The sequence below is a fragment of the Dermochelys coriacea genome, chromosome 5, assembly GCF_009764565.3.
Source record: "Dermochelys coriacea isolate rDerCor1 chromosome 5, rDerCor1.pri.v4, whole genome shotgun sequence".
NCBI classification, from domain to species: domain Eukaryota; kingdom Metazoa; phylum Chordata; order Testudines; family Dermochelyidae; genus Dermochelys; species Dermochelys coriacea.
The window spans coordinates 26,585,026-26,611,740 of record NC_050072.1 but is presented as its reverse complement, the minus strand read 5'-3'; the positions used below and the strand labels follow the sequence as shown (position 1 = coordinate 26,611,740).

At 39.9% G+C, this 26,715-nt stretch overlaps 1 protein-coding gene across 9 annotated transcripts in view; it reads right to left on the bottom strand.

Annotated features, from left to right (window-relative positions):
* The window catches only part of NIPBL (NIPBL cohesin loading factor), a 322,368-nt gene that overhangs the window by 136,266 nt on the left and 159,387 nt on the right, over positions 1–26,715 (bottom strand). For all 9 annotated transcript variants that reach the window (XM_043515304.1, XM_043515303.1, XM_038403810.2 and 6 more), the window contains exons 5-8: positions 17,017–17,116; positions 13,519–13,670; positions 11,106–11,266; positions 8,327–8,420 (exon numbers count right to left, since the gene is read on the bottom strand). In XM_043515304.1, coding sequence (XP_043371239.1) covers positions 8,327–8,420; positions 11,106–11,266; positions 13,519–13,670; positions 17,017–17,116 — 507 coding nt within the window. The remainder of the gene's footprint in view (positions 1–8,326; positions 8,421–11,105; positions 11,267–13,518; positions 13,671–17,016; positions 17,117–26,715) is intronic.

The window sequence follows — 26,715 nt, the reverse complement described above, 5'->3', positions numbered from 1 at the left end:
ATGAAAATTTAATGATGAGCTATAGACAGACAATAGTCACTATATCTATGCATTTCCAAATGCAATAAAATGAAATCTGAACACATCCACAGGTCACAGAAGACTCCCTACTTAAAAATGTTCTTGGAAAGATGAAGTTAGGAAGCATTTCAAAAGCAAAATAAAAATGGCCTTCCTTTACTCTTTTTCTTTCGCAACTTTCCTACTTTAGGGGAGCACTTAGTCAGTTTACCTAGAGGCAATGCTTCTGTCCACAGATGACTGAGGATATTGTTTCCACCATTACCTTTCTTCGTCTGTTCTTTTTTTCCCCATCTCCCAACTTATTTACTTTTCTTTCTAAAATGCATTCATCCCAAGTTTTGAGCACATTTACATGTATTTTACAAACAGGAACTTTAAAAAAAGAGGATAATGTTCACATACACACCTCCCGAATTCATCACAAATTTAAAAAACCTCTTCATCTTCAAATAGTGCAAGCTCCCTTAACTCTCTGTTCCACAAAAAGCCTAGGAAAATAGATAAACTTTGCAAAGGTCAACAATTTGAGCTCTGTTGGTCCATTGTGGGAGTGATGGTGTGGAGAAGTGAAGGGCACAAATGGCCCCTCGCTAAAAAATACCCTGCTATCAAGCCTCCTCTAGATTAAACATGGGGGCTATTATCTTAAGCTTTTCTAATGATACCATGATAGCACTTGAGGAGAGGGGCAGTAGCTAAGGTAGCTACAATTCAACCACTTAGACATTTATTGGTTAACGCCTTGAACTGCATTCAAATGAATTGGAAGACAGACTGCAATTGTAATATGATCTATGCAAGAGACACCACTAAGTAAGGACAAAGCCTTATTCTGCAGATGAAGTTTCTGATTGATTTTCCAAGTAGCTCCAAGGACAGCACATTGCAACACATGGATCTAACAGTGACAAAATGGAGGTACAACTGTGGTATAACATTCAATTAAAAGCTCTCTCCACAAATGTCCTCTTTTCCTTTGTCCAAGCTCTTGTGCCTTGTTTTTTCTCCAGTGCATCCTGACAGATGTCCTACAACCTCTTTACGCTAAACATGTCATAAATTGGATTTATTTTACCCTAATCCTTTTTTCCTTTCCTCATCACGACTATCACTTACACTAACCTCTCTCCCACTAAAGCCTGCAACCATGAAATTATCTTTGATTCCCTTTCTCCTCACATCCAGACTCTAAAAATCTTGCAGCTATTCAATCCAGCATTTCTCCAATCAGCCCACATCTTCATCCCCCAAGCCAAAATCCTGGCTTCTGCCGAGGCTGTCTCTCATTCTGCCTTCCACCACTGACTTCAATTCCTGTGATATATAACTTGAGATCCTTTTGACCTCAAGTGTAAATATTCCAGAACCTACAAGATTAGTTTACTACAGCATATAGGAGAAAATCTATTACCTGATTATTTCCTTTCCGGTAATGACCCTCTCCCACAACAGGTCATAAGGACTGTATTTCTCTTTTGGCAAATACCAGAGATGTCACAAACTTGTCCAAAGAGCTTACATGCTTGCCTCCATTCCCCACATACACTTCTATTCTCGATCCAAATGAGTATTTCTAAAGCTGTACTGGAACACTCAATTCTTATTCTTAACAATTATGTCTTATTCAATGACATTAAAAGCCTGATTGTCCATTGCCTTTCACCTTATAAAGTATTTATACTAGTGCAAAGTGAGTGTAAAACAGTACCATTCTGCGCTTACTTTGCTCTGGGGCATGACATATACATAAGGTATAGGGCAATAGAGAATCAGGCTTTTTCTATTTAAGAGTAGCCTGAAGAGGCCAAAGGATCTCAGATGAGGTGAACTGGGTGGTGAGATTATTCCCAGAAAAATAATCAATTTCTTTCATTCTGGATTCTGACTTTACCACCACATTTGGGATCTAGCAAGCAGTAAGGAAAAATTAATAGTGAGGGAGAAGAAAGAATAAACAAGAGTTTCCCCTTCCCTAAAAAGGAACATATATAACTATTTTTGGGACCATCATTTGGAGCACCTTCCTGGTGAAGGATAAATAAATATATTTGTTAGTCTCTAAGGTGCCACAAGTACTCCTTTTCTTTTTGTGTATACAGGAATGACATTAGTAGCTAACAGAGTTTTATAAAGGTGTAGGTGACCAGGTGGAAAAGTACAGATTTCCTTTACGATATCTGATGTCCTATCCCAGGATGCTACCACTGAGCATATTAAATAGGCTCTGATTCCTTCTAGGACTGGTTTATTCTCAGCTGTGTATGTCTGGCAATGCCACCTGGCTAAGAAGGATTTAGAAGCTGTCAAGCCTAGGCATCTAGGGTGAAAATAAATGAATAAAGAGGAGGTTTTCCTGAACTGACTGGTTCTACTAAGATACAATTTACCAGCTCTTCTTACAAGCAGCATATGCCATGCTCTTTTGCATGTTGAGGTTTCAAGCAAAATGATCTCCTGTTATGTTAGGAAGCATATGTTTAACGTTGGAATAACTCGGAAGCATGATGAGCAACCTGGCCCTTAGGAAAAATATAATAAGGCTCATGCCATAAGAGCAAAGATTTCTGGAGACATTTCTTGCTAACGTGATTATGATGAGGAAGAATGTTTTCATAGCAAGGAAATACAGTGAATTAGATATCATCTGCTTGAATGGATAGGTGAAGATCCCAAGTAGGGAGGATAGGTTTGGTTTACATAAGAGTGCTGCTATAATAAACTCTGATACTATGGGGTGATCTACGAGAGACTTGGATGAGACTGATTTTATAACAGTCTTTAGTGCTGAGACACAAGAAGCAATGGTGGTGTTGGTCTTTAGGTCCAAGTGTAGCCATCCTGTAAGACATTCAGCAAATGGGAAAGCCTGATTTCATCCAGTTGATCTTTCTTAGTACAAATAGGAGAATTTTGTCCAAACTCTTGAGTAGGCTGAGAGGGTGCAAGGCTTATGTGAGGCTAAGAGACCCTCCATTACTTTAGAAGGGGTATCCAACCTTATTTAGGACTTGCTGCCCAATAACTAAACAATCAGACTCGAGTAATGTGGGATGTGATGCAGAAGCAGGTCCTAAAACAGGACATCCTGCTGGGGAGAATAAAAGGAAGCCTGTGCAATATCTCCAAAACATTTGAGTCCCATGCCCTTCATGGCCAGTCTGGGGTAACGATGACAGCTGCAGCATCCTTTCTATATCTTCTTAATCATTCTTCCTAGTAGCAAAAAATAGGAAGAGAGTGAGAAGAGTTTTAGAGAAGCCGATTTGGAAATCTGTGAGCCAGACCATCTTTTCCCAGTGATCTTCAGTCTATTTTCCTCGCCTTGTCTTTTGCATTACAACTGAACATTAACATATCCCATTAAGGGGCGTCTCAGCTAAGGCTTAGGTCGAACTGAGCTAAGCCTCTCTAAATACGAGCTTGAATACATGCAGGTTCAGGAACCATTATTAGCAGTCTATCTCTGATGGCTTAGCCAGGCAGGTTTTTTGTTCAGCAATCCTTTTGGGTCAATCACCCGAGCAGAAATTAGATGAGCTTCTGCCTGGGAGACAATCTACTTCACTTTGGCATTTAAATTAAATGTCTTGTTCCTACCTCTTGATGATACACTTGTAGAATGGTTGTCACATTTACTAACTGAACCACACAGTATGTTTCTTTCTCAGATTATCCTGGAAGAGCCACCTTGATCATTCTCACTCTAAGATGTGGATGCTCTGGAGTCTGACTTTTCATCATATTCTCTTTGTTATGATGCCCTGGGTCTGATCCCACACTCTGAAAGACATCAGGGATTTAGGATTCAGATCGCAGAGGGGGGAATCCTACCATCAGTCAGATTCCTTTTTCAGAGGAAACAGAGGGAATGGATCACTCTGGATGATACCTTCACCTTACATTGCATCTCCTACTGAGAATAGTTTCTAGCACTCGAGTGGAAACCTTTAAGCACTCTCGCATGCCATTTGGCCAATAGAGTAATCTCTATGCATGGAGCCCATCAGACCTATGACCTACAGATAAAGATGGACAACCTGTGGCACACTGGACATCAGTTCCAGAAAGTTATCAAAACTTTGCTGCATTGGAAGGACTCTCATTTTGTGTGTCTACCTTGACTCATGGTGAGGTGATCGACGACGGTTCAGGGATTCTCTTCTTTAAGTATATCAGCCTGGAGTCTGAACAGGGTACTCTGAGTTGCTTACTGAGGGTATGTCTGCACAGGGGGTAAAAACCCACATCTGGCCAGCTGGGCTCATAGGGCTCAGGCTCTGGTGCCAAAAAATTGCTGTGTAGACATTCAGGCTCAGCCTGGAGCTTGAACTCCAGGTCTCTGAGGGTGGAGGATCCCAGAGCTCAGGCTCCAGCCTGAGACCAAACGTCTACACAGCAATTTTTAGCCCCACAGCCCAAGCCTTGTGAGCCAGAGGCAGCTGACCTGGACCACCTGCGTCTGTGCCATGGGGCTTTTATTTCCCATACAGCTGTCCCTGAGAATTACAGAGTGATAGAAAAGTAGTCCTAAACGGACCCCTGAGAAGTCGCTTAGTCTATCCCCTCATGTTGAAACAGGATCAGGATATCTAGACCATCCCTGACAGGTGTTTGTCTAATCCGCTCGTAAAAATCTCCAGTGATGGGGATTCCACAACTTCTTTTGGTAAGCTACCCCAGTACTTAACTAACCTTATAGTTAGGAACTTTTTCCTAATATCTAACCTAAATCTGCCTTGCTGCTACTTCTTGTCCTACCTTCAGAGGATATGGACAACCAATCACTGTCCTCTTTATAACAGCCCTTAACATATTTAAAGACTTAACAGGTCCTCCACTCAGTCTTCTTTGCTCAACACTAAACACACTCAACTTTTTAACCTTTGCTTATAGGTCTGATTTTCTAAAATTTCCATAATTTCTGAGGCGCTCCTCTAGACTCTCTCCAGTTCATTCACATCTTTCCTAAAGTGTGATACCCAGAATTGGACAAAGTATTCCAGCTGAGGCCTTACCAGTGCCAAGTAGAGTGGAAGAATTACCTCCCATGCCTTACTCATGATATTCCTCTTAATATAGAATGATATTAGCCTTTTCTGCAGAGGTGGCCACCACTGTCCTCCCATGATTTCACATATGACGGCAAATGCTTCCTGGCTTGAAGCTGTTATGCTCAGAAGTTTCTTTGTTGAAAGAACTAGAATTTGTGGATAGATATGAGAATCAAGAATGCTTTCGGCTTTTTTAAAAAATTCTTTTTGGTTCGGAGGTTATTTTCCCTTTTGTGGGGGAGGGTAATAATATAACAGACTACTCTTTTCTTCTCCGATATTCTTTTCTGGATCACAGTCCGTGGAGACGTGTCATGAGCCCTGGTATTATTTATCATCCAATATATAACTGGAGAGGAAGTGTAGGGGAACAATCCTGAAGAGATCTCAGATCTTCCTGAGGGAAGATCAGAAAAGATGCCAGATCAGTTGGCAAATAACCCACATACCCACTCCTTGGCAAAATACTGAGAATCTATGAATAAAAATACTATATAAAGATCTAGATGTCACCATTATTGTTACTTTTTATGAAGATCCTGGTTTGGTACTCTTTAGAGAAGGATTTACAGAAGTTTTGGGGAGATTTTTCAATGTAACCCTGCAACATTATTGACTGATAAGCACAGTCTTGTTTATCAAGTTTTGTTGCTTAAGAGAACCCTTGCAAAGATGTCTCCATTTGTTTCTTGGCTGGCATGGGTGGAATATGCGGCCCAAACAAATCATCCAGACTCCGAACCCCTTCTCTTGGCACAGTGAGGTATGCAGACAAAGGGGAACAATTGTGGCAGGGTTCCCCTTTTGTAGCTCCAGAAAAGATCTCTTAGCAGATGGAGCACTTTTTGTTTGGCTCTGCCATGATGGAAAAGAGGAGAATAATGAAGGGATGGAGCTGAATGAGTAGTCCTACTTGGGGAATGATCCACTGTCCCAAAATTTGGCTTTAAAAGAAGATTTGGTAACAGGAACCATAGGAATACTAAGCCATTGCTCTGTTTGCATGATTGGAGAGACAGAACCTAAATTGAAGGCAGAATAGGCATGCCTAAGCCTTGGAAACTTATAGACAAATCAGAGCTGTCTTTGGTATTTGTAAGAAGAGAGGTGCAGCCAAACATCCCAGAGTAAGGGTATTTTTCACTCTATTAAAAAATACAGGCAAACTCAATCAAGACAGCAGATATAACTTCCGTCATTTCTTGCAGGAGTTTTCTCCAGTCTAAAACATTACCTTTTCCCTATTCAAATTCTGTGTCAGCCAAATAGTGCTTATCATAATTAAACACTGAGCAATCACACTCTTCAAGTCTAACTAAATACACAAAAAGTCTCAGGGTTATCTATATTTTGAAATCATAGAAGCTCAATATCTACAATATCTTCCCTAAAGGCCTCACATGTTGAACCAGAGGGCTGAGAACCTGGAAACCCTATGGTACCTTGCATGTAATCTCTCTGATGAGCAAAAGTCCAAGGACCACCCCTTAGGTCCTCCACGGAGGAAACAATTTTCTTTCAATACCAATTTCTTCTGTTATTTGCAGGCTTGTCAACAATATTTTCATGGGTCAATATCACAGACAGCTAAGAGATCTAAAGTAATCAGCAGAGACACTAGATGTTCATTCATCACCAAGAGGAAACTGGTCAATGCAACTAAGCTGTCTCCCTACCACATCTAGGCCTAAAAAACAGACGGTCATGCATCAAGTGGTCTGAGAACTCAATTATTAGAACTATTTCAAACCACCTCAGTAAGATTCTCTACAAGGGAGATAAGAGACAGGGCGGTATTTGCTGAGATTCTTGACATCAAAAATAATCTCTTGATCAAAGATTTAATAATAACTACGCTAAGAGATGCTGGCATTTTGGCCTCCATCAATAACTCAATACCTCCCTTTTGGACTTCAGCAAACAATAGGTGGATGGATCCAATATAAAGGTTAGAGCCCGAAATGCCTCCAATATTTCCAGAACCATAGTAATTCACACCAACTGGTCCACCACTGCTATGCTTCTGCCACAACCAGTCCAAGTCCAAGCAATCTTACAAGTTGGCTGAAAAATTTTCAAGGTGGGTGACAACTGTGTTTGAGGTGAGGTAGTCTAGATTCACCAAACTGTTTATTAACTGGAACACCTATACTGATCAAGACTTTGTGGATGCTATAATGGCAGCAACTAAAATTTTTCTTTTGCCACCTACACAACCCAGCACAAGACTTCATAAATTCTTTACTCCAACCTGCCAGTCTTCAGTCACAACTTTTCCCACCAGGGGTTCCACCCATCTTCCTTCCAGCTTCATCTTTCATAGGATAGCTATATAATACAATGAACTGCAAAAATCATTTTAGCAATCTTCTGCCTCCCTTCTCTACCCCTATCCTTTGTCTCAGTTCTCTCTTGCTCTCTCACTGAGCCATCTAGAAAACATTGTATTTTTTTTTATCTTCCAGTGGTATGGCAGGAAAAAGTATTTTTGCCCCTTTTTAGTATTGTGGCATTTGAGTTATTAAGTATATGCATAGCTTTGGATCCTCTGCCATACACAAGAATTGTGTACTCCATTCACCGAGTCTCAGTCAATTACTGCTATAAAATGGTAAGGAGGCACTCAGGGGAAAAAACAAGCAAACATGCGCACGCGCACACCCACCCACCCCCACAAACCACACACGTTCTAGAGCTTGGTATAAAGAACTACTTTTAGGTTTTTTTAAATTATCTTACTAAACTGCCCTGCTACTTTTTCTATCCAGCTAATATATTTAGGACACATCCACAGTAGATATTAAATGGTGTTTTTAAATTCCTTACATTACCTCAATGTCTCCCATTGCAATTAATGCAATAACTGTTTTATGTTATGATACTTTCATAAATATAAAGAAATCAATAACTCAGTGATGTGTTTGAACCATAGAACAATGGAAATTGTTCTAATACAGTTTAATCCTCAACATGTACAGGGTTCACGATCTTGCTTCTTCCACAGTAGTCTGTTTTAAAATATAGTAAGTCAAGTTTTGGTCCTTCTCAGGTTTCCAGTTAAAGGGGGACCAAAATAAAATTGTAATTAAAAATATCATTATCTGTATGTAACTTCTGCGATTTTATCTGAACATAAAATGCTAGTTAGATCAAACTATATAGCTTATAAATTCACTGGTCTTTTATCATTGGGAAATAAACTCATACATACATACATACATACAAACAACCTTTTTTAGCTACAAGAGTACCTTTAGGTGTTCCATCGCTTCCAGCTGGAGAGCACACTGACTGTGGTGACCGCAAAGAAAAGGATGCAGCATTCCTTATTGAAGACTCACCATCCTAAAAATAGTGATGATGTATATTATAAATATATTTTCTTAAAAAAAAAAGTCTAATCAGAAAAAATACTGGAAGGAGGTCACAAGACAGCTACTAGCACATTTAAGACACTTTGAAATTTAGACACTTTTCATCATATTTTATGTATATTTTACAATGAAATCGGAGTCCGAGTGAGAACCTACAACTAGCACATGCAAAAAATAAATATGAATTAGTGAAAATATGTTCTAGCTAAAAGCACCACTTTATTTAATTTGTCATGAAGAATTATACATATTTAGAAGTTCTCTGATATTAGCACTCATGCCAATGAGCTATTAAATACAAGCCTGAACTCCCTTTGCTATCAATTGAAAAAAAAAATACAAAAACTCTCCATGAGGAGAAGTTTCAATTTAAGATCTTAAGATCATAATGGGGACAGAAGAGAACGAAACATTTGTTTTTCTCCCTTTAAAAACAAAACACGAACAAATGGAAACAGCTACATACTAAGGCAAACAAGGGAGTGTGTGACTAAAGGCTAAGGAAGAAGGACTCTGCTAGCAGATTCCATCACAAACCAAAAGTGGTTGAGAAGGAACTGAGGGTCCATGAACCACACAGCGCTATATATAGAGGCCCCTCACAATGCAAGATGGGGAGGAGTGCATGTGCAGCCCAATGGGCACTGTTACCAAAGATCTCCCATCCCAGGCGCATGAGGAGCTGCCACACCTATAGTGGCCTACCCATAGGGACACTATTGGAAGAAGTAGTATTATTTGCATTCTAAAACTTAAATAGTTGAATATTGCTCAAATTTAAAAAAAAAAACAAAAACATTCAGAGAGACATTTAAATATAGAAAATTTCAGCTCTAAAGCAGAATGTTTCAGAAACTTGTGTGTGAAAGTAGGAAATTACAATAAAAACTTCTCTACAATACTCACTATACTGGATGCAATCAGGCATCTGCTTTAATTGAAGTGATGCTGTCAAGTTTTTTTTTTTTTTTTTTTGTAATTCCTTAACTCTTATCTTAAAATATTAAAATGTAAAAGGATTTAAAAAACTGAATATACTTTACTTTTTGTTTACTTTCTGCAGTCAAATTGAACAATGACACTAGACTAGTTATGTTTAATTTGTTCTCGATTTCTAGACAGACAATTTCAGTTCTAGCTTCTCATGTACTAGGATATTGCTTCAATCTTTGTGCTGCATATACTGTGTGGAAACTTTTTTAAAAGAAAAAACAACCCACTCTTGCAATAATTATTTTTAAATGTCATTGAAAGATTTCTACCAGTTAAGTTTTGCAAAAAAGCTTCTTTTAACAAATGGATGATTGTTTTGGTAGTATACCTTTAAAATAAGAATTAGCTGTGGGAAACATGTATATTTGATGCCAGAAGAAGCTTCCCACTTTAGTGAAATTGTACCACTGAGGCAGAGATGACTTGGATTTTCAGGATGCTGCTTTTATATTACAAAGGTAATACTACTGAATTCACACTGTAGTTATGTTTTTTCCATTAACTGTTCATTGCTTGTTTGGTGAACACACAATCATTGATATTCTGGAAACAGCTAAATGATTGTGTGCTTGTTTTTAATACACAAAAAGGATGCAGTTAATTCACCCTGTCTTGATTTTACTGAGTTAACTGTGCTCAGGGTTTTAAGGATCCAGGTGTTAACACGCTTGATATGGTCCTCTGTGAGAAAGTGTAACACGCCTGTATGTGTGTTATGTCTCTCTCCCACTCTACTGGCTAGTTTATATAGATAACTGTCTACTACTGCTGCAAGCTAATGTAGTGATTACTCTGGTAGAGGCTTGACTTGATGCTAAATATCCCAAGTTCAAGCCCCTCTCAACCTGTAGTGAGCATTATTATAACAGCATTGCTCAAAGAATTGATGCCAAAAAAAATTCTTAGTGGTTCTTACATATCATGCTTGTAAAGAACTATCTCAGCAAGATACATACACAGGCTGAGAAAATGTTGGCAGGATGAGAAACTCATTAAGTAGAATATTCATCACCAATTTAGTAAAGAATCTTGGATGAGTTCACAGCATCACTCTCTTCTTTAAAATCTACTAAACTGCGTATCAGTCATTAGAGCATGAATTTCACACACACATACACCTTTATATGAACTGAAGTCACAGATGCCAGGAAAATAAATTTCCATGCAAGACATTGAGCTCACAGGTACTGAGTAAAAATACAAAGTCAAAAGAAACTTTCATCAGGCTTGACAGGATCATATCACTATCTAACAGCAGAGACTTTTTAAATAGTGTGTTTCAAATGTGTCATGAAACCAACAAAGGGCTGATGAGCTATGTATCTACATAGGTTCTTATCCTATCCACATCACCACAGTATCTGAGCAACTAAAACAAAGCAAAATTGCCTCGTAAAATAAGCTAAGATTTAGAGACAATTTTCACTTTTCTTCAATGCAAAATAAATGTTGCAAAAGTGGTTTCAAGTAAAACAGTGGTCATTTAAAATACATTTGAAAACTAAGACCTACACAAACAGAAATTGAAAAATTAATTAAATTGATTACTCCTTTTCAAATGTCAACAGCAACCTAGCAAAATGTTTTTTAGACCAGTCACACAATTCAAATATTTGTCAAACATTTCCCTTCATATAAAAATTTTGTTGGAGGTGTAACATACATCACTACTTAGTCTGTGCACCATCTGTAGGTAGTCTTCATTTGAGCCATGTCTAGAATTATCAGCATGGTGATTAGCTGAATTGCCAGACAACTGACTTGAAACTTTATTTTCATGTATGTTCCTCATCCCACCTGAGACAATGGGACTAGATACTGAAGCTGAAATAAGAAAAAAAACCACATAATTATACAAATATTTAACATTAACAGGTTTTCTTAAATCCAGTTATTGATAATACATGTAAGAGAGAGATCAACGACATGTTTGGCAATCAACTGAATTCACCAGCACTGCTTCAGCAACAAGTAGTTACAAGAATTATGAATGAACATTTACCAGGGATTTACGATATTATACCAGTCTGACCAATTCTGTTTACTCAGTGAAATATACTTGTATAATATACAAGATTCTTTAATAAGTTAGACTTGCATTTAGTTACAGTGGAGAAGTTAGAGGCGTGAATAAAGGGTGAACACTTGTGGATCAAGCCAGGAAACAATGCAAATAGCTGTAGAGACATTTGTTAATGACAAATGTTCCACTGGAAAGGAAAAAGGAAAGATTAGAAAAATTCCTTGACTGAAGGTCACAGATTCTATCATCACAAGATCAGACTAAAAAGCTCAAGCTATGTCTCAAAAGAAAATGTGAAGCAGCACAACAACAAGTAGGGAAAACAGTAGGCCTATATTAACAGATATGTACAGAATGCATACTTCCTCATCAATTCAATGTAACTCATGGCAAATTTTGGCTGTATCTAAAGCATGGAAAAACAGTAATAAAAATTAAAATGGAGAAAGACCAAGAACATTTTATAATCTAGACTGCAAATTCTAAATTATTCTAGGGAAATGTATATTTTTTGGCCATTTTTCTGGGTATTTTGGCACATAATTTGTTCTTGGTCATGTTTGTTTACAAGCTTATATCTTTGTTAGTTACCACAATTATGAAAATAATACATTACCACAAAGATTAGAAATATTGAACACACACTAAAAGTTCCTTCTCCAATTACCTCACTATGAGATGGGCATATGTAGGAAAAGTATCATTTCTGCTTTCCCCACAAATTCCTTGAAATGCTTTCAGGGGTGGCAACGTCTTAATTCTTCTCTTTTGTAGGTAGCAGAGTAATATTCTGTTCTCCATACCAAGGATGGGACAGAAGCTAATGTTTGATTTGAGTTTTATATGCCTTAGGACCAGTGCTTAATTTTGTTGTGAAAGAATAGTGGGGCTCAAGCAGTTATTACACATTCATAACTGATGCAGCAAGCCCAGAGGTGAACTGCTAAGCCTAGAGGTGCCGGGGCTCAGCCTGGCACAAATTAAGCACTACTTAGGACTTCCCATTTCATGATACCATAGGGTACACAGTCTATCTCCTGAGACAATATTTACTCTAGAATCTTACTAAACGTGAAGCTCCAGAGTGTACAAACTGAAAACACCTGCAGGATACCTTTATTGCTTGCTGCAGTTGAGAGGATGACTAAAAAGCCTCTCCTCTGAAAATTTATGTTAGCCAGGTGTAAGGTTTTGGAACATACTATTAAATATTTTTTGTTGCAGGGATGGAAGGTCATTTCTATACTCAATGGATTCGGCAGCCACTTTTGCCACAATAAAATCATGGAGAATACTGTGACCCTAATTATAAGTAGAGATAGGCTTGAATCAAACCCATCCCAAATGTTAATGGTCAGAGGGAAGCAAGGAGTTTGGAATCCAGATCAAGATCCAGACATTTTGTGCTGGCCCCTATTACTACCAAAACCGTAAGACAAATGTGACATCTTTGAACTTTGAGAGGGTTCAAAATCTGTTTTGTGTCTGGGCTGGATAGAACTCAAATCTTCTAAGTTACTGTTACAGCCTAACAACTGTTCATTCCCTGAAGTTATACAGGGGGAAAAAACCTTCATGTTAAGTTTTCATCACTTCCCTTAATACACGAAATAGCGATAGATGATATACATAACATGAAATACAGAACTATCCTACATTTTCACCAAGTAACTAAGCCTTAAGAACAGCTTGTTTCGAGAAAATGTAAGTTATGCTGATAAAAAGGGCTTAAAATGTTTGAAAACCATTTAACAATAAAAATTTCAGTTCTGCAAGGTTTTTTGATATTGCTGTATTCTATTTTTCTCCCAAACTGGGATAGAATTCCAGCTGATTTTTTTTAAAGGGCAGTTAGGTAATTTTGCAGCCTATTGCACACTTTAGACAAATTCCTGCCTAACTTATTCACACACAGATCCTGCTAACCTAATGCAATTTTGCACATGAACAGTGAGCAGGGTTTGGCCCTTTGAAAGGAATTACAGAACTGTGAAATATCCAAGTAAAGTTAAAGTTATCTTGAGTTCTGAGAATAGAATGATGATCTAATTACCTTGTTGCATCTGAGGGTGTGGTGTATAACTTGGAGGATGTGAATATGGCATGTATCCTGCTGGGCTTTGAGGAGCATATGGACTAGGCACAGGGCTGTTCTGTTGTGCCATAAATCTGTTACCAGAGCTTGTCTGTGGTGGCACAAACCGGCTAAAAACAAAACCCAATTACAAGTTAGGAAATCCATTGTAGGCATCGTATTTCTTACATTTATTTTACAAAATTTTACAAGACCAGCCATTTAATCCAGTGGAATCAAGAACACCTATTAAGAGTAACATTTCTCACAAAATAGTTTGCACCTTCTCTGATTCAATTATTTCTTACAAGCTACATTTGCATCAATCAAAACTAACGGGAGAAAACAAAATCCATTCATAAGAACTCTACCTAGAAAAAGTAAATAGCTGTTTAATGTTCTAACCAGGTATTACAGGAAAAATAAAATTTACAGTTTCCAAGCTTACTCATAGCTTACTAAAAACCTGAATGAAAATCAAAACCAAAGTTTAATTTTTCACGTGATGACTAGCTTGATTAGCATTATCAATTAATCTGTATATTCCTAGGTCTCGTGGCATCTGGAGCATAAATTTGGCAATTCATTTTCAAACAATTCAGTTTTCTAAAATATATTGGAGTCTGTTATATCGTTTTTGAAGACTTGTTGATGTCTATAGTTCTGTTACAAAATGCTTTATAGAGCTTGGGGAGCAAATTCCAGCACTTTGAACAAATTTGTGACAAAGTTCAGGAAACTAAACTGAATATTATTTTTGTAATTTAAGTAACATGTCAAAGTGCTTATGTTTGACAATGCACTAGAAATTAGCCTTTGGACATTGCCTGACTTAACATTTTAGCCTCAAACAAAAGAAAAAAGACAAAATAGTGAGCTTTTTCTGCTTGAGAAAATAAAAAGGAATTCTTCTTCTGGATACAGTTTTAAAGAAATGACAGTACAGCATGCCTTCTAATGGAAGATCAAGCAGAAGTATTAATGAAAATGAACTAAGATATATGTCCCCCTCTTCTTCCCCTTTTCCTTTCTACAGGCAGACTACAATGACTGGACTTTTCGACCAGGTGTTCTGGTCAAAATCCAGATGCTTGGCAACCCTATTTAAGCCTCTAGAAACCAAAGACCTTGCTTTATTCTAAAATATCACAATCTTGTTCCATGTGTTTATAGGGGACTTAAATCACATGATATGAGTTTTCTATACCACTGAAAACTACCTGAGGCTGGGCAGAAGTCATTATCTTCTGTGTAGTCAAAGAAAACCAAAATAATAGCCAATTGGACTTTGAGAGGGGGAGGGAGGAGACTATTCTCAATAGTGAGCACGTGCAACTCCCATTAAAATTAAAAGGAATTCAGTGTGGGCACTGAAAGGTAAAAATATCCTTGAGAGGGCATTTTGATTTGTATTTGTTTAATTTAGCAGCTTGCCGATATATAATACTGTAAATTAATAACTGGACATTCCAATAAGATTTCATAGAACTTTGTTTCTCTGTCAAAACTATACTGCTAATTTTAAGGAGAGTATTACCTACACAAAGAGGACCTAATCCAAAGCCCACTGAATTCATTAAACCTTGGATCAGCCCTGTAAAGAGGACATAAATAAAGCAAAAGAGAAAAAGTGATTCAGGCAGTATACATTCTCTTTATAGGGCTAATCCAAGATTTATTGAATTCAATGGGCTTTGGATCAGGTCCTCTTTGTTTGGGTAGTACTCTCCTCTATTTTAGCAGCAAGTCTGCAACACACTTGTCATAACCAAAAAACTCTCAACATTCAGCCCTGGAAATAGCTCTTGGATAATGCAAAGAAAGGAGTAACTATGGAACAGGGAATTTGCTTTGTAAATTATTTTTGATAATGTGATTATACACTACAGTATATTTAGCATGATATTTTCCTTGAAGCTTTGTGTTCTTTTAATAGGTAGACAATCCCACCCCCTGACTTTGTTTAAGTAGTGCAGTCATGACTCTTTCCCCGCTGCTCCAAAATACTGTTGATGTCTGATTTTACAACAGCAACTATCAATTACTTGTTATAAACTTAATGAGATCTTAGGAGATGTAATGTATAACAGAGATTTTTGAATGGAACAAATACAAAACAATTGCTTGAAATAAAACTAAAGTTAAGACAAAGATTGAAACAGTAAAACAGGGAAACAGAAAGTACATTTTACAAGAACTTTTTTTTCCTCCCGGTACTTTCGCGCCTGACATTTGCAAGTGTTCTCTCTCAATCTTTGTGAAGAGGGTGTTTTATTTTTATTTTTGAGGGTTCGCCTCATTTAGGTGTGCAGCCCAAAATAACAAACACACAGAAAGGGACATTATAAGATTGTTACAAGGAGCTTTGTTTGTTAACTTGTAGACAACGCTAAATGTAGTTTTATATTAAAAACAAATCAGCGACTCTGAATTTTAAGGTTTTGTTTTTTTTAAATATCTACAAGAACATTTATTACACTGTAGCCTTCTCAAGGAATAAGACCAGTAAAGAAAACAAGCATTTTGCAAAACCAAAATATTTTTGGAGAGATGGGGTTTGGGGGAGGGGAGTTGGGTGGTTGGGTTTTTTTGCAATACATAAAATCTAGAAAACTTTCCTCAACACCACTCCAAAAAACAAAAGTATACCTTGAAGGGTGGAACAATTTTATTTGCCAAGTTACATTAAAGTATATAAATGCATTATGTAATGTGCCAAATAAAAGAGTTCTAAAGCTTAACAAAGCAAACTGTGTTTGTTAGTTATAAACCAAAGGTGTCAAGCATACAGCCCACATGCTGAACCCTTCCCCATCCAGCCCCATCCAAAATTAACAAAGCTATCCAGACTGCAGCTACCTTTCTTGATGTAGCTCAGAGGAGCTGGTATAGGCAGAGTTGAGAAAGAAGCCTATGTCTGACTGGCCATGGGTACCTGAGCCCGTCCTCTTCACAGCAGTCCTTTGTACAGCTGCTCTCACAATGCCCCATTGTATGGGCTTAAATAAGACCTCCTTCCTGTCCCCTTTACCTCAGTTCTGCTGCTGCCAAATCTTCAGAAGTGGGTCCCTTATCTCCCCCCACTTCTGCCCCAGTCCCTCCTGCCACCACAGCCAACCTCCCAATATAGGAGTGTGAGAGAGAATCTTCCAGAGGAGGATTCTCAAATTGAGGCAGAAGGTATGGAAAATTCACCAAAAATAGATGAGGGGGTCATTGCTCATGCGGGAATGCATGGAGGGATGAACTAACTAACAAAGGACAGGAGGTTTCAATAAATGCATTTATCCTCTTAAAAGTCTGCATTTAAATGCCATATTTAACTGTGCTAGCTAAAGAGGCTTGCTCTGTGGTTGGACAAGAATACGTTTGCCTCCTGACAGTAAAATTTTTACTTCCGACCCACAGACTCAAAACAAGTTTGACCACCATTGCAGAATGGGTTTGACCCCGCCCCTATTGTAGACACTATATTACCTGGAAGGGCTATGTGAAATAGTGGTTTGTTGATAATTGGAAGATGCAGGACTACCATGCATGGAATTCTGAGAAAGTTTGTACTGTGGCATCATCATTCCTGTTTAAAAAATAAATAAATAAATAAAAAATCAGTGTTATCATATGTATACGTTGTATAGTTTCAACTCCTAGTTTTTTCTTATTGAGGAACTACTTTTTATAGGAATATAAAGTGTACACCCACAATATTAATATCCTGCACTTACAATTAAATTAGAAAAAACATTCTCCCACTCAGCTCCATTTAACATGTATATTTCATATTTATGATACATACTCATAAATGTATGTATTATATATAGAATTCACTTAAAAAGAAGATCTAGATCAGGAATGCATTTCAAAGGTAGTTTCTTATATTTATTAATTTTTTTCCATCTCCTATTCCTGTTGGAAAAATACAGACAATGATAACTCTTTGTATTTTACAATAGGGAACCTGGATTACACATCACAGTTGAGTCAAACAGTAACAATTAATCTGTAATTAAACAATATTTCTTACAGTAGCAAGAAAAACACTTCTAAACTATTAAATTGGGTGGAAGGATTGGGTTGATATGACAGGTCTAAAGCCAAATTAAAAAAAGAAATTATTGTTCTCCAACAGTATTTCCCAAATGACAGCACAGATAAATATGGCTTTATAGCACTTCCCATGAAAATGAACTACTAATAAACCAGTGGCCTGTAACACACATCCAATATTGTTTATTTTTTCCAATACATTTATAAGTGTTTTTGTGCTTTCCAGGAAGCATCATACAATCAAACAAGAAGCATTTTTTAAAAAACCAGCCAAATACTGCGTACAGCCATGCAGTAATTTAAAAGACCTTGTACAAGAATAAATTACAATGGCCCCCAGGGCAAAACACACTATCCACAAAGGAATCAATTCCAAAATACAGTAAAAGCTGTTTTATCCAGCATGTTGGGAGACTGGGGGGTGATGGAAGTGAAAAATGCTGGTTAACTAAGAGGGAGGGAGTTTTGGTGCCGGGGGGGGGGGGGGGGCGGCGCTGGGATGCGGGTTCTGGGAGGGAGTTTGGGTACGGGAGGGGGCTCGGGCAGGGGGTTGGGCTGCGGGATCCAGGGGGCGCTCACCTTGGGCAGCTCCCCGCAAGTGGCTACCTGTCCTGGCTGCTCCTAGGAGGATGTGCAGCAGGCAGTTCTGCGCGCTGCCCCCGCCCCACCCCACACGCTAGCTCTGCAACTCCCATGGGGGAAACAGCCAATGGGAGCTGCGGGGGCTGAGCCTGCGGGCGGAGGCAGTGTGCTGAGCCACCTGCTGCACCTCCGCCTAGGAGCAGCTGGGACAGGTCGCCACCTGAGGTGAGTGCCCCCTGGATCCGGCACCCCTCACTCCCTCCTGTGCCCCAACAGGCTGTCCTGAGCCCCGTCCCCAAACTCCTTCCAGAGCCTGTGCTCCACACCCCTTCCCATGCCCCAACCTCCTGCAGGGTGCCATGCCAACCGGACTATAAACCGGAAGATCAGAGCTTTCCGGTTGGTGAAGTGCCGAATAAAACAGCTTTTACTGTAATAAGAACAGGGGGATGGAGGGAGGAAGGAAACAAAGCTGAACAAATGAAAGCAAGTGAAGGAGGGAAATAAATGTAAAAATAGACCAAGTTAAATAAGGCAAACTTGTAGCATGGTTTAAACTTTATCCTGTGAGGGACGCCAGCAAATCTCTTGCCTCCTTCAACTGAATGCCCCCAGCAGAGAAATACATTTCTCAACCCAGTCCTGATTCAGCCGTAACTTACTAGTTGCAAACACCTGTATCCAGTGGTGAGCTGGAGCCTGTTCGCACCGGTTCACTAGAACCGGTTGTTAAATTTAGAAGTTCTTTTAGAACCAGAGGCAGAGCGGAGGTGAGCTGGGGAGGTGGGGGGGGGGGCGCGAGGAGGGCCACCTGCGCCGCAGCAGGTAACCCGGGAGGCGCGCAGGGGAACCATTCCCCGCCTCCGCCTCCGCCTCCCTGGGCCTGAGCGTGAAGCCACCGCCTGCTTCTCAGCCCTCCCAGGCTTCCCATGCGAACAGCTGATTGGCGGGAAGCCGGGGCGGGGTGGAAAAGCAGAGGGGAATGGCGCGTTCAGGGGAGGAGGCAGAGTGGAGGTGAGGTGAGCTGGGGCCCGGTGCTCCAGCCCCGGAGCACCCATGGAGTCGGCGCCTAAGGCTGCTCCCCCTGCTCCCCCCCCCAAGCTACGCTCCCCCGCCCCTAGGAGCCAGAGGGACCCTGCTGGATGCTTCCTGGGAGCTGCCCAAGGTAAACACCACCGGGATTCCCAACCTCGCCCCCCCGGGAAGTCCCTCTGGCTCTTAGGGGCGGATGGGCACCCATTACAGTGGCCGAGACCCTCCTGCCCAGTTCTGGGGGCAGTCAAGGGACAGAGGAGGAGGGCATCAAGGAATGCAGGAGTCCTCGGGGGGCAGGGGTGGGCCACGATCCCCTCGTGGGGTGAGGACGGAATCGGTTGTTAAGATTTTGGCAGCTCATAACTGCCTGTATCTGTCAGGAAGGAACACAGGGCAAAAAGGCAATCTGTTAAATCATTTGGGCCTGGATTATGAAGCGCTTTATATATGAAGACCTTGAATTGTATCCCTAGGTATACAAACAGCTAGCATCTATTATGAGTGTAACTGTGATGTATTGAAACTGTTAAAATTGTGATCTATCACTTCAGATTCTCAGGGGTTTTCATAATCCTGTTTGCAGGCAGGGGGAGACTCTAGGGAAGCATGTAATCTGGACCTAGCAGCACTCAGTCTGCAGACATCTTAGAATACAGGGGGATGAGTTGTGCCTCTGTGTTAGGGAGAAGCATGCTTTGTGTCTCTGCTTTGGAATTCTTCATGCATTATCGTTCTGAATTCTAAGAAATAAAGTAGTGTTACACCGCAACCTATCCACAATGGTATCTAGGTTTTTATCCAACTTCTTAGAGTGTATGCCATAGACATAGCAACAACCCACTATCATGTCTATCCTAAGGAGCAAACAAGGAGCTGTGTTTTGTAACTTTTCCAACCTCTGTATCATTTCAATATAAACTTAATTATGGAGCATTACAGAAGTAGGAGTATGAATGGGAAATAAGTTATTTTTACCTGGAAATGTCTTTCCTAGACCTTTGAATAACTACCTGCTATGATGAAGTAGCGAAATAAAATCTAAGGTGTGACCTGTATGTGGCTTTAGACGTCCTCTTAGAAATCATATCCTGAGTAGGTAGCTACCAAAGTTGTAATAAACACTAACTAAACTTTAAGTTAGCAAAAGCACTTCACAACAACTTTGGAAAATTAGCCAATTAAATGGGTGGGTCACCCAACTACATAAGGGGTTTGAGAAGGGAAGTTCATAAGTTGGGGGGAGGGTCCATTATGTCTTCAAAATGGGATGTTCATAGTAACTGCAATTCCTGGGATGGTGAATGATTAATTATATACATATTTCAAGTCTCAGGGGCATGACCAGTTACTGAAATATAATTTGCTGTAAAATTCTCCTACCAAAAGCTAACAGCAGCAGACAAGATGGACACTTTGTAGTGTCTTCAAAACAAAGTTATTGCTTTGCAGATTTCCTTAAAATGAAGCATTCAACCCTTCTGACCATCAAATCTCTGCCATTTCCCAGCTGAGTGTGCATCAATGCGCACAAATGGAGTTGCCTCCCTACCTTTGCAAGTTTCCAAGACTCTTGATTTAATCCATCTTCCTATTAGGCTGTTTTTACCAGATGGCTAGCTGGTACAGAACATGACTTTAATTTCTGGAGGCCTCAACCTTCGATAGATATATTTTGGTCACCCTTCTAGCATCTAAAGGTGTTCAAGGGACTCAGAAGGACAGTAATACCTCCATCCTTTTGTCCTGAGGAAGAAAAAGTTAACTTTCAGCATTAATCCTGGGTCCGTTGTGATAAGAATCTCATCCTGCAGTACTGAGGTGCCATGGATAAAGACACATTTCCAAAGCTCTCTTTGAAGAGGTGATAACAGTTAAGGAGGAGATCCTAATTATGAGGAAAAAAAGCAGGGCTTGCAAGGTGCCTGTTAACCTGGGAAGGATTTAACAGTGATGTCCTTAGTAAATGGAAGAAATACTGGTGGCTAGCGATCAGCTCAGTTCTTTCCCAGCTCATCATGCTCAAAATTGCTGAAGCGTGTTTCGTAAGGGTACGTGGTTTTGGACCTAAAAATAAGTCACACTGCATGTACTCCAGGTTATGCTTTATATTTGCAAATTATGCACGTGTGTCATTTATAACAGGAGTATCTAAATTTTGCTTGTGTGTATTGATTTCTTTCAAGAAAACAAAAGCATAACAGAGTTTTGGGGAGTTCCTGGGGAACTGATTTTTTATTTTTCAAATTCTAGGCTTGTAGTCAGCAAATTAGGGCTTTGGTGGGTGGATTTTTGGCACAATTGCCAGGTGGTCTGATTTGAGGCTGCATTACCAGAGGGGTAATCTGCATCTGGATTAAGTCTAAGAACCATGTCACCAAGTGAAGTGAGGCACAATTGTTACTGAGACTTGGTTCTGCTGTGATCTTTTTAGTTATGGATTGTCTTGGGAAGGAACACATGGAGAGTGGCTCCAAGGGTCATGAAAAGCAGCATCTTTCACCACTGTTTCTAGGTCCCTATCTTGTTAAGGATATATGAGTTTTTGACCTTGAGGTGAATAGGTTTAAGCTCAGCAATCTGAAGGCTTGGGTGACACAATAACTCTCTCACTCACGAACTATTCACCCTGGACCTCTCACCATTCTGCTAATCCAGTCCATTATAATAAACATCATCTGATATGTAGGGTCCAAAGTATATGCAGGCTTTCTCCCATTTCAATAGTGAGCTGGTCTTCTTGTGAAGAGTTCAAAACTTTGTTCCCCCTTGTCTGTTCACATATCCCATTGTTGTAGCCTTGCCCATCATGACTGGTACAGATACATTCTAGATAGATAGGTCCATCAATGGCTATTAGCCAGGATGGGCATGGATGCAAAACCATGCTCTGAAGTGTCCCTAGGCTCTGTGTGCCAGAAACAGAGAACGGGCGACAGGGGATTGGCAACTTGATGATTACCTGTTCTGTTCGTTCCCTTTGAATTACCTGGCATTGGCCATTTTTGGCAGACAGGATACTGGTTTGGATGGACAATTGATCTGTCCCAGTATGGCCATTCTTACGTTCTTAGAAGTAGCATGGCCCTAATTGCTTCAAGCTCCACCACTTGATATGTTTTTGCTGTCCATTGGTCCATGTGTTATCTGACACTTTAAAAATGAGTCCCAAAACTGAGCAAGCTTGAAATTGGTTGTTACTGCCATTCGACCAAACTACAACATTAGGTGGCCTGAAATGAACCTATGGAATGGGTCCACCAGTGCAACAACTGGAGCATAGAGTGTGAAACCTCTTCCTTGTAGCTAAAGTTGGACAAAACTGAAGACTCAGGAATCAGGATTTTTTGTACTGACTTCACATGAAAACATTACCATTGAAGAGTTTCCACACACAATATTAGTATGCTGCTGAGTTGCATTCGGGCTCTTACTGATGCCATGGGTGCAACTGACAGCTGTTGAATTAGGTCCAGAATATTTTCTTGTTTCTCACTGGAAATGAGAACCTTATCTTTGGTCACTATTATATTATGTCCAGAATTACTTGCAGGTGTTGCTGCCAGATCATACTTCTCCATGTTCACCACAAACTCATACTCTTCTACGAAGATTACAATTGATTTTGTGACTTTTATGCCCCTTAAGAAGGGCTTTGATTAGAAGGTGATGCCATTTGCAAGAGAGAGTCAAAATTCTCTCATCCAGTGTTCATATTATGGTGGGGGAGAGAGGGGAGTAATCAGATAACACTGTTACGCCTAATTTTTACAAGTTAGTTTTCTTTATGCATAAGCACTGTTTTTTGAAGAAATGCTGTATTTTTACCACCTTTTAGAGGAGCTGTTTCAGGTAGCAGGGGATTAAAGCTCTCTGCTTTAATCTCTCTAGAGTCAATTCTTGGAGTAGAGCTGCTGCCTGGGAAGAGGGCATTAATATTTTGGCTAAGTTTCCTGAAAGAGGTGATTCCCTGCTTGCTGTTTGACCATCTCCGTGTAGGGACTGGTGTACGTATTGTAAATAAAGCCAGTTATACTAAGAAAATTTCTAGACTCTGCATCACTGATTTCTCCTCCAATGGGAAACTGACCTGGGAAGGCCATTAATTCTGCTACTGTTCAGCAGTGGGGAGGTACAGGTGTCTGAAGCCAAATAGAGTTCCTAATGAGAAACTATGAGTTGTTATTCCTGTTGCAATGAGATGAACATGTAGTGGAGGAGCTCAGAGAAATCAGAGCTGCCCAAGAGTCAATATATTCCCCTACTGGACCAACTTCTGTTGGTGAGAGAAAGAAGCTTTTGAACCTACACAGTGGTCAGGTCATGACCTGAACTCTGTGTAAGCTCAAAAGCTTGTCTCTCTCATCAACAGAAGTTGGTCCAATAAAAGATATTACCTCATCCACCTTGTGTCTCTAATATCCTAGGACCAGCATGGACACAACAACACTACATACAATAAATCTCTCTGTTCAGCAATTATATCAAGAACTGAGGAAGGACCTAAAACAGGGCCTGAAGGCCTGGCAAGATTACCAGTCTGAGTCATGGATTTCTCCTGCCATAGTAAATGAACCTGCAAGGCACAGAAATCTGCTACTCCTCAGCACTGGTCCAACACTGCTATGGCTATGCTATGGCTATGTTCCCACCAGTTTTGACACTGGAACAAACTTAACTGATGTTCAAACTGGTTTGTATTTTTTGGTAAGTTTATCCAGTGTAGGCAAGACACATGAAAGACATCCAGGTGATCTCTTTGCAACTCAAAACCTTGCATCCACCCCTAGACTATCTACTTTCACCTAATGTGGGGAGTGATTGAGCAGCCCTGTGAACATGCACCCTGCAAAATAAGTGAAAAGGAGACAGAGAGATGTGAGAGATGTGCTAACTATAAAAGCCATATTTATGAATTTCAGAAGATGCACTTCCTGTAAGAGTAAAGAGAGAGTTCTAGAACTGAGCTGCCTTGTCTTCTTTTTGAATGTATCTATGCTAGAAAAATTAATAGGCATATTATAGTAGTAGTTCATAATGGTACAACTGCCCTCTGCAACTTTAACTGAACAAGTTTAATGACATAGTGGCAAATGCCTAAATTCTATCTATATCAGTGCTATATCAATACAACTGCACCACTGATGGCAATAACTGAAATAAAGGTACAAATATTTCTTGTATAGATAAATCCCGTTCCCACTCCTCCCTCTTCTTTTGTTCAGCAGGGAAGAGATCTGATAATCCTCTTATAATGCAGCAGTTATTACCTACCTGGTAGGTGTGAAGTTCTGCATTCCAAGAAGATTAACAGTTTAACTGGCTGCGAGTTGGAGTGAAAGTCTCTCTAATTCCACTGAAGAAGTTTGAGAGTATATATCATTTTACTATAGAGGCATTTTCACTATATCCAATAATATGGGATGAAAAATCCTTGACTCCCACTAAGCTTTTGTAAGTAAGCTAAGTAATTGGGCTTTATGTGGTTGTCTTGTACAAGTTCTGATGGAGGAGACAAACTGCACTGTCCAGCTGAGGGGTACATGAACAGAAGTTCACTGCCCCTGCTTCATTCTTGGAGGAGTGAGGGGGGAGTAGAAGAGGGTGCAGGGATACAGGAGGGGGGATGGGTGTCAGTGATAGGAACCCCCAAAAGTGACCATTCAGACCATACTAATATCAGAAAGATAACTATAGCATTAAGGGCCTTTCACAGGCCACCATTTATACACTTTTCAGTGTATATATAAAAACAAAAAAGAGTTGGCAAGTCATATAAGAAACAAACAGAAAACTGACAAAGTATACACATTTTTTGAGAAGAGAATGATTTTAGAATTTACAAGTAAATCCATTAGTTTATGAGTTAATTGAAAACTTAATTTGTAATTTCTTTGATCTGAACGACTTTAATTACGGAACATGCAGACTTTTCCACCCTTTTGAATATAAATTAATTTTGAAATTAGATTGAATGTAAACTAAATTAATGACTTTTTCAATCCACTGTTATGATTATAAAGGCTACAGGTAGCCAAGTAGAGCTCATAACTCTTGGCCACCATGACTGAGAAAGTTCAAGCAATTACTATCCTTCCTCTATAGCAATTATGAATGCAATAATTATATTGGGTGTAATGATTCTGAAGGAGTCTGATATGTGTCAGAGTTCTCACTGGTAGAACACCTGGCCCACCTGTCACTTCTCTTTAAAGGTTCTCTTGCCACACACGTTTGGGCATGTGTACTTGAAAGGTTATGGCTTTGAGGCCTCTGCACCAATGTGCACGAGTCAGCACTGCTGTGGAAACAGAGGGAGAAATGCCTGGGAAAGTTAAAGCACAGAAACACTGCAACTTAGGAACTGGCTTTCCCCCATCTCTTTACATATTGCTAGTCACACAACCTCCTAAAATAATCAGTCAAATTGCAAATTAACAGCCAGCTTCAGTTAGCTTGTACAAGCTCTGGTGATCCAAAGCAGCTATAAACCCAACTTTTATTGGCTAATACACTCTGGTTACTTTGCACTGAACTGGTATGAGAGTAAATCTCTCCTTAATATTAAAATAGAAAAAATTAAGGTTCACACTATGCATCTTTAAAATATTATAAATATCAGATGGTAGCATTCCCTTTGGGTTTCTTATTTACTGTTTGTGTATGAATTTTTTAAAAAAATAGTTACACACCTTTTTCATTAATGGTTGTTCTTTGAGATGTGTTGCTCATGTCCATTCCATTCTACGTGTGCGCACACCCATGTGCATGGTCATCAGAGATTTTTGCCTTAGTGGTATCCATAGGGCCAGCTATGATTCCACCTCGAGTGTCATGCTCATGTGTCGATATATCAGGCACCGCTGGCCCCACGCCCTCCCAGTTCCTTCTTGCTGACAACTCTGACGGGGGCAGGAGGACAGGTAATGGATTGGACATGAGCAACACAGCTCACAGAACAACAGTTATGAAAAAAATGGGTAACAGTTTTTTCTTCTTAGAGTGCTTGCTCAAGTCGATTACATTCTAGGTGACTCACGAGCAGTATCAATGGAGGCGGGCTCATAATTCATGGTCTTGCAACTTGCAGCACTGCTCTGCCAAAGCCAGAGTCATCTTGAGCTTACTGGGTCAGCACATAATGAGACGCTAACATGTGGACAGACAACCAGGTAGCGGCCCTACAGATCTCTTGGATTGATACCTGTGGCAGAAAGGAGGCTGATGACACTTGTTCCCTAGTCGAGTGTGCTTTCAGAATCGCCAGTGGAGGCACTTTCGCCAGCTCATAGCAGTAGTGGATGCAGGCCATGATCCAGGACAAAATCCTCTGAGCAGATACTGGGCGACCCTTCACTCTGTCTACCAATGCAATGAACAACTGCGTTGACTTGCGGTATGGCATTGTTCTATCTATGTAGAAGACAGCGCCCTCCTGACATCCAGGTGTGTAGCCTGCACTCCTCATCTGATGCAAAAGGCTTTGGAAAGAAGACAGGCAAGTGTATGTCCTGA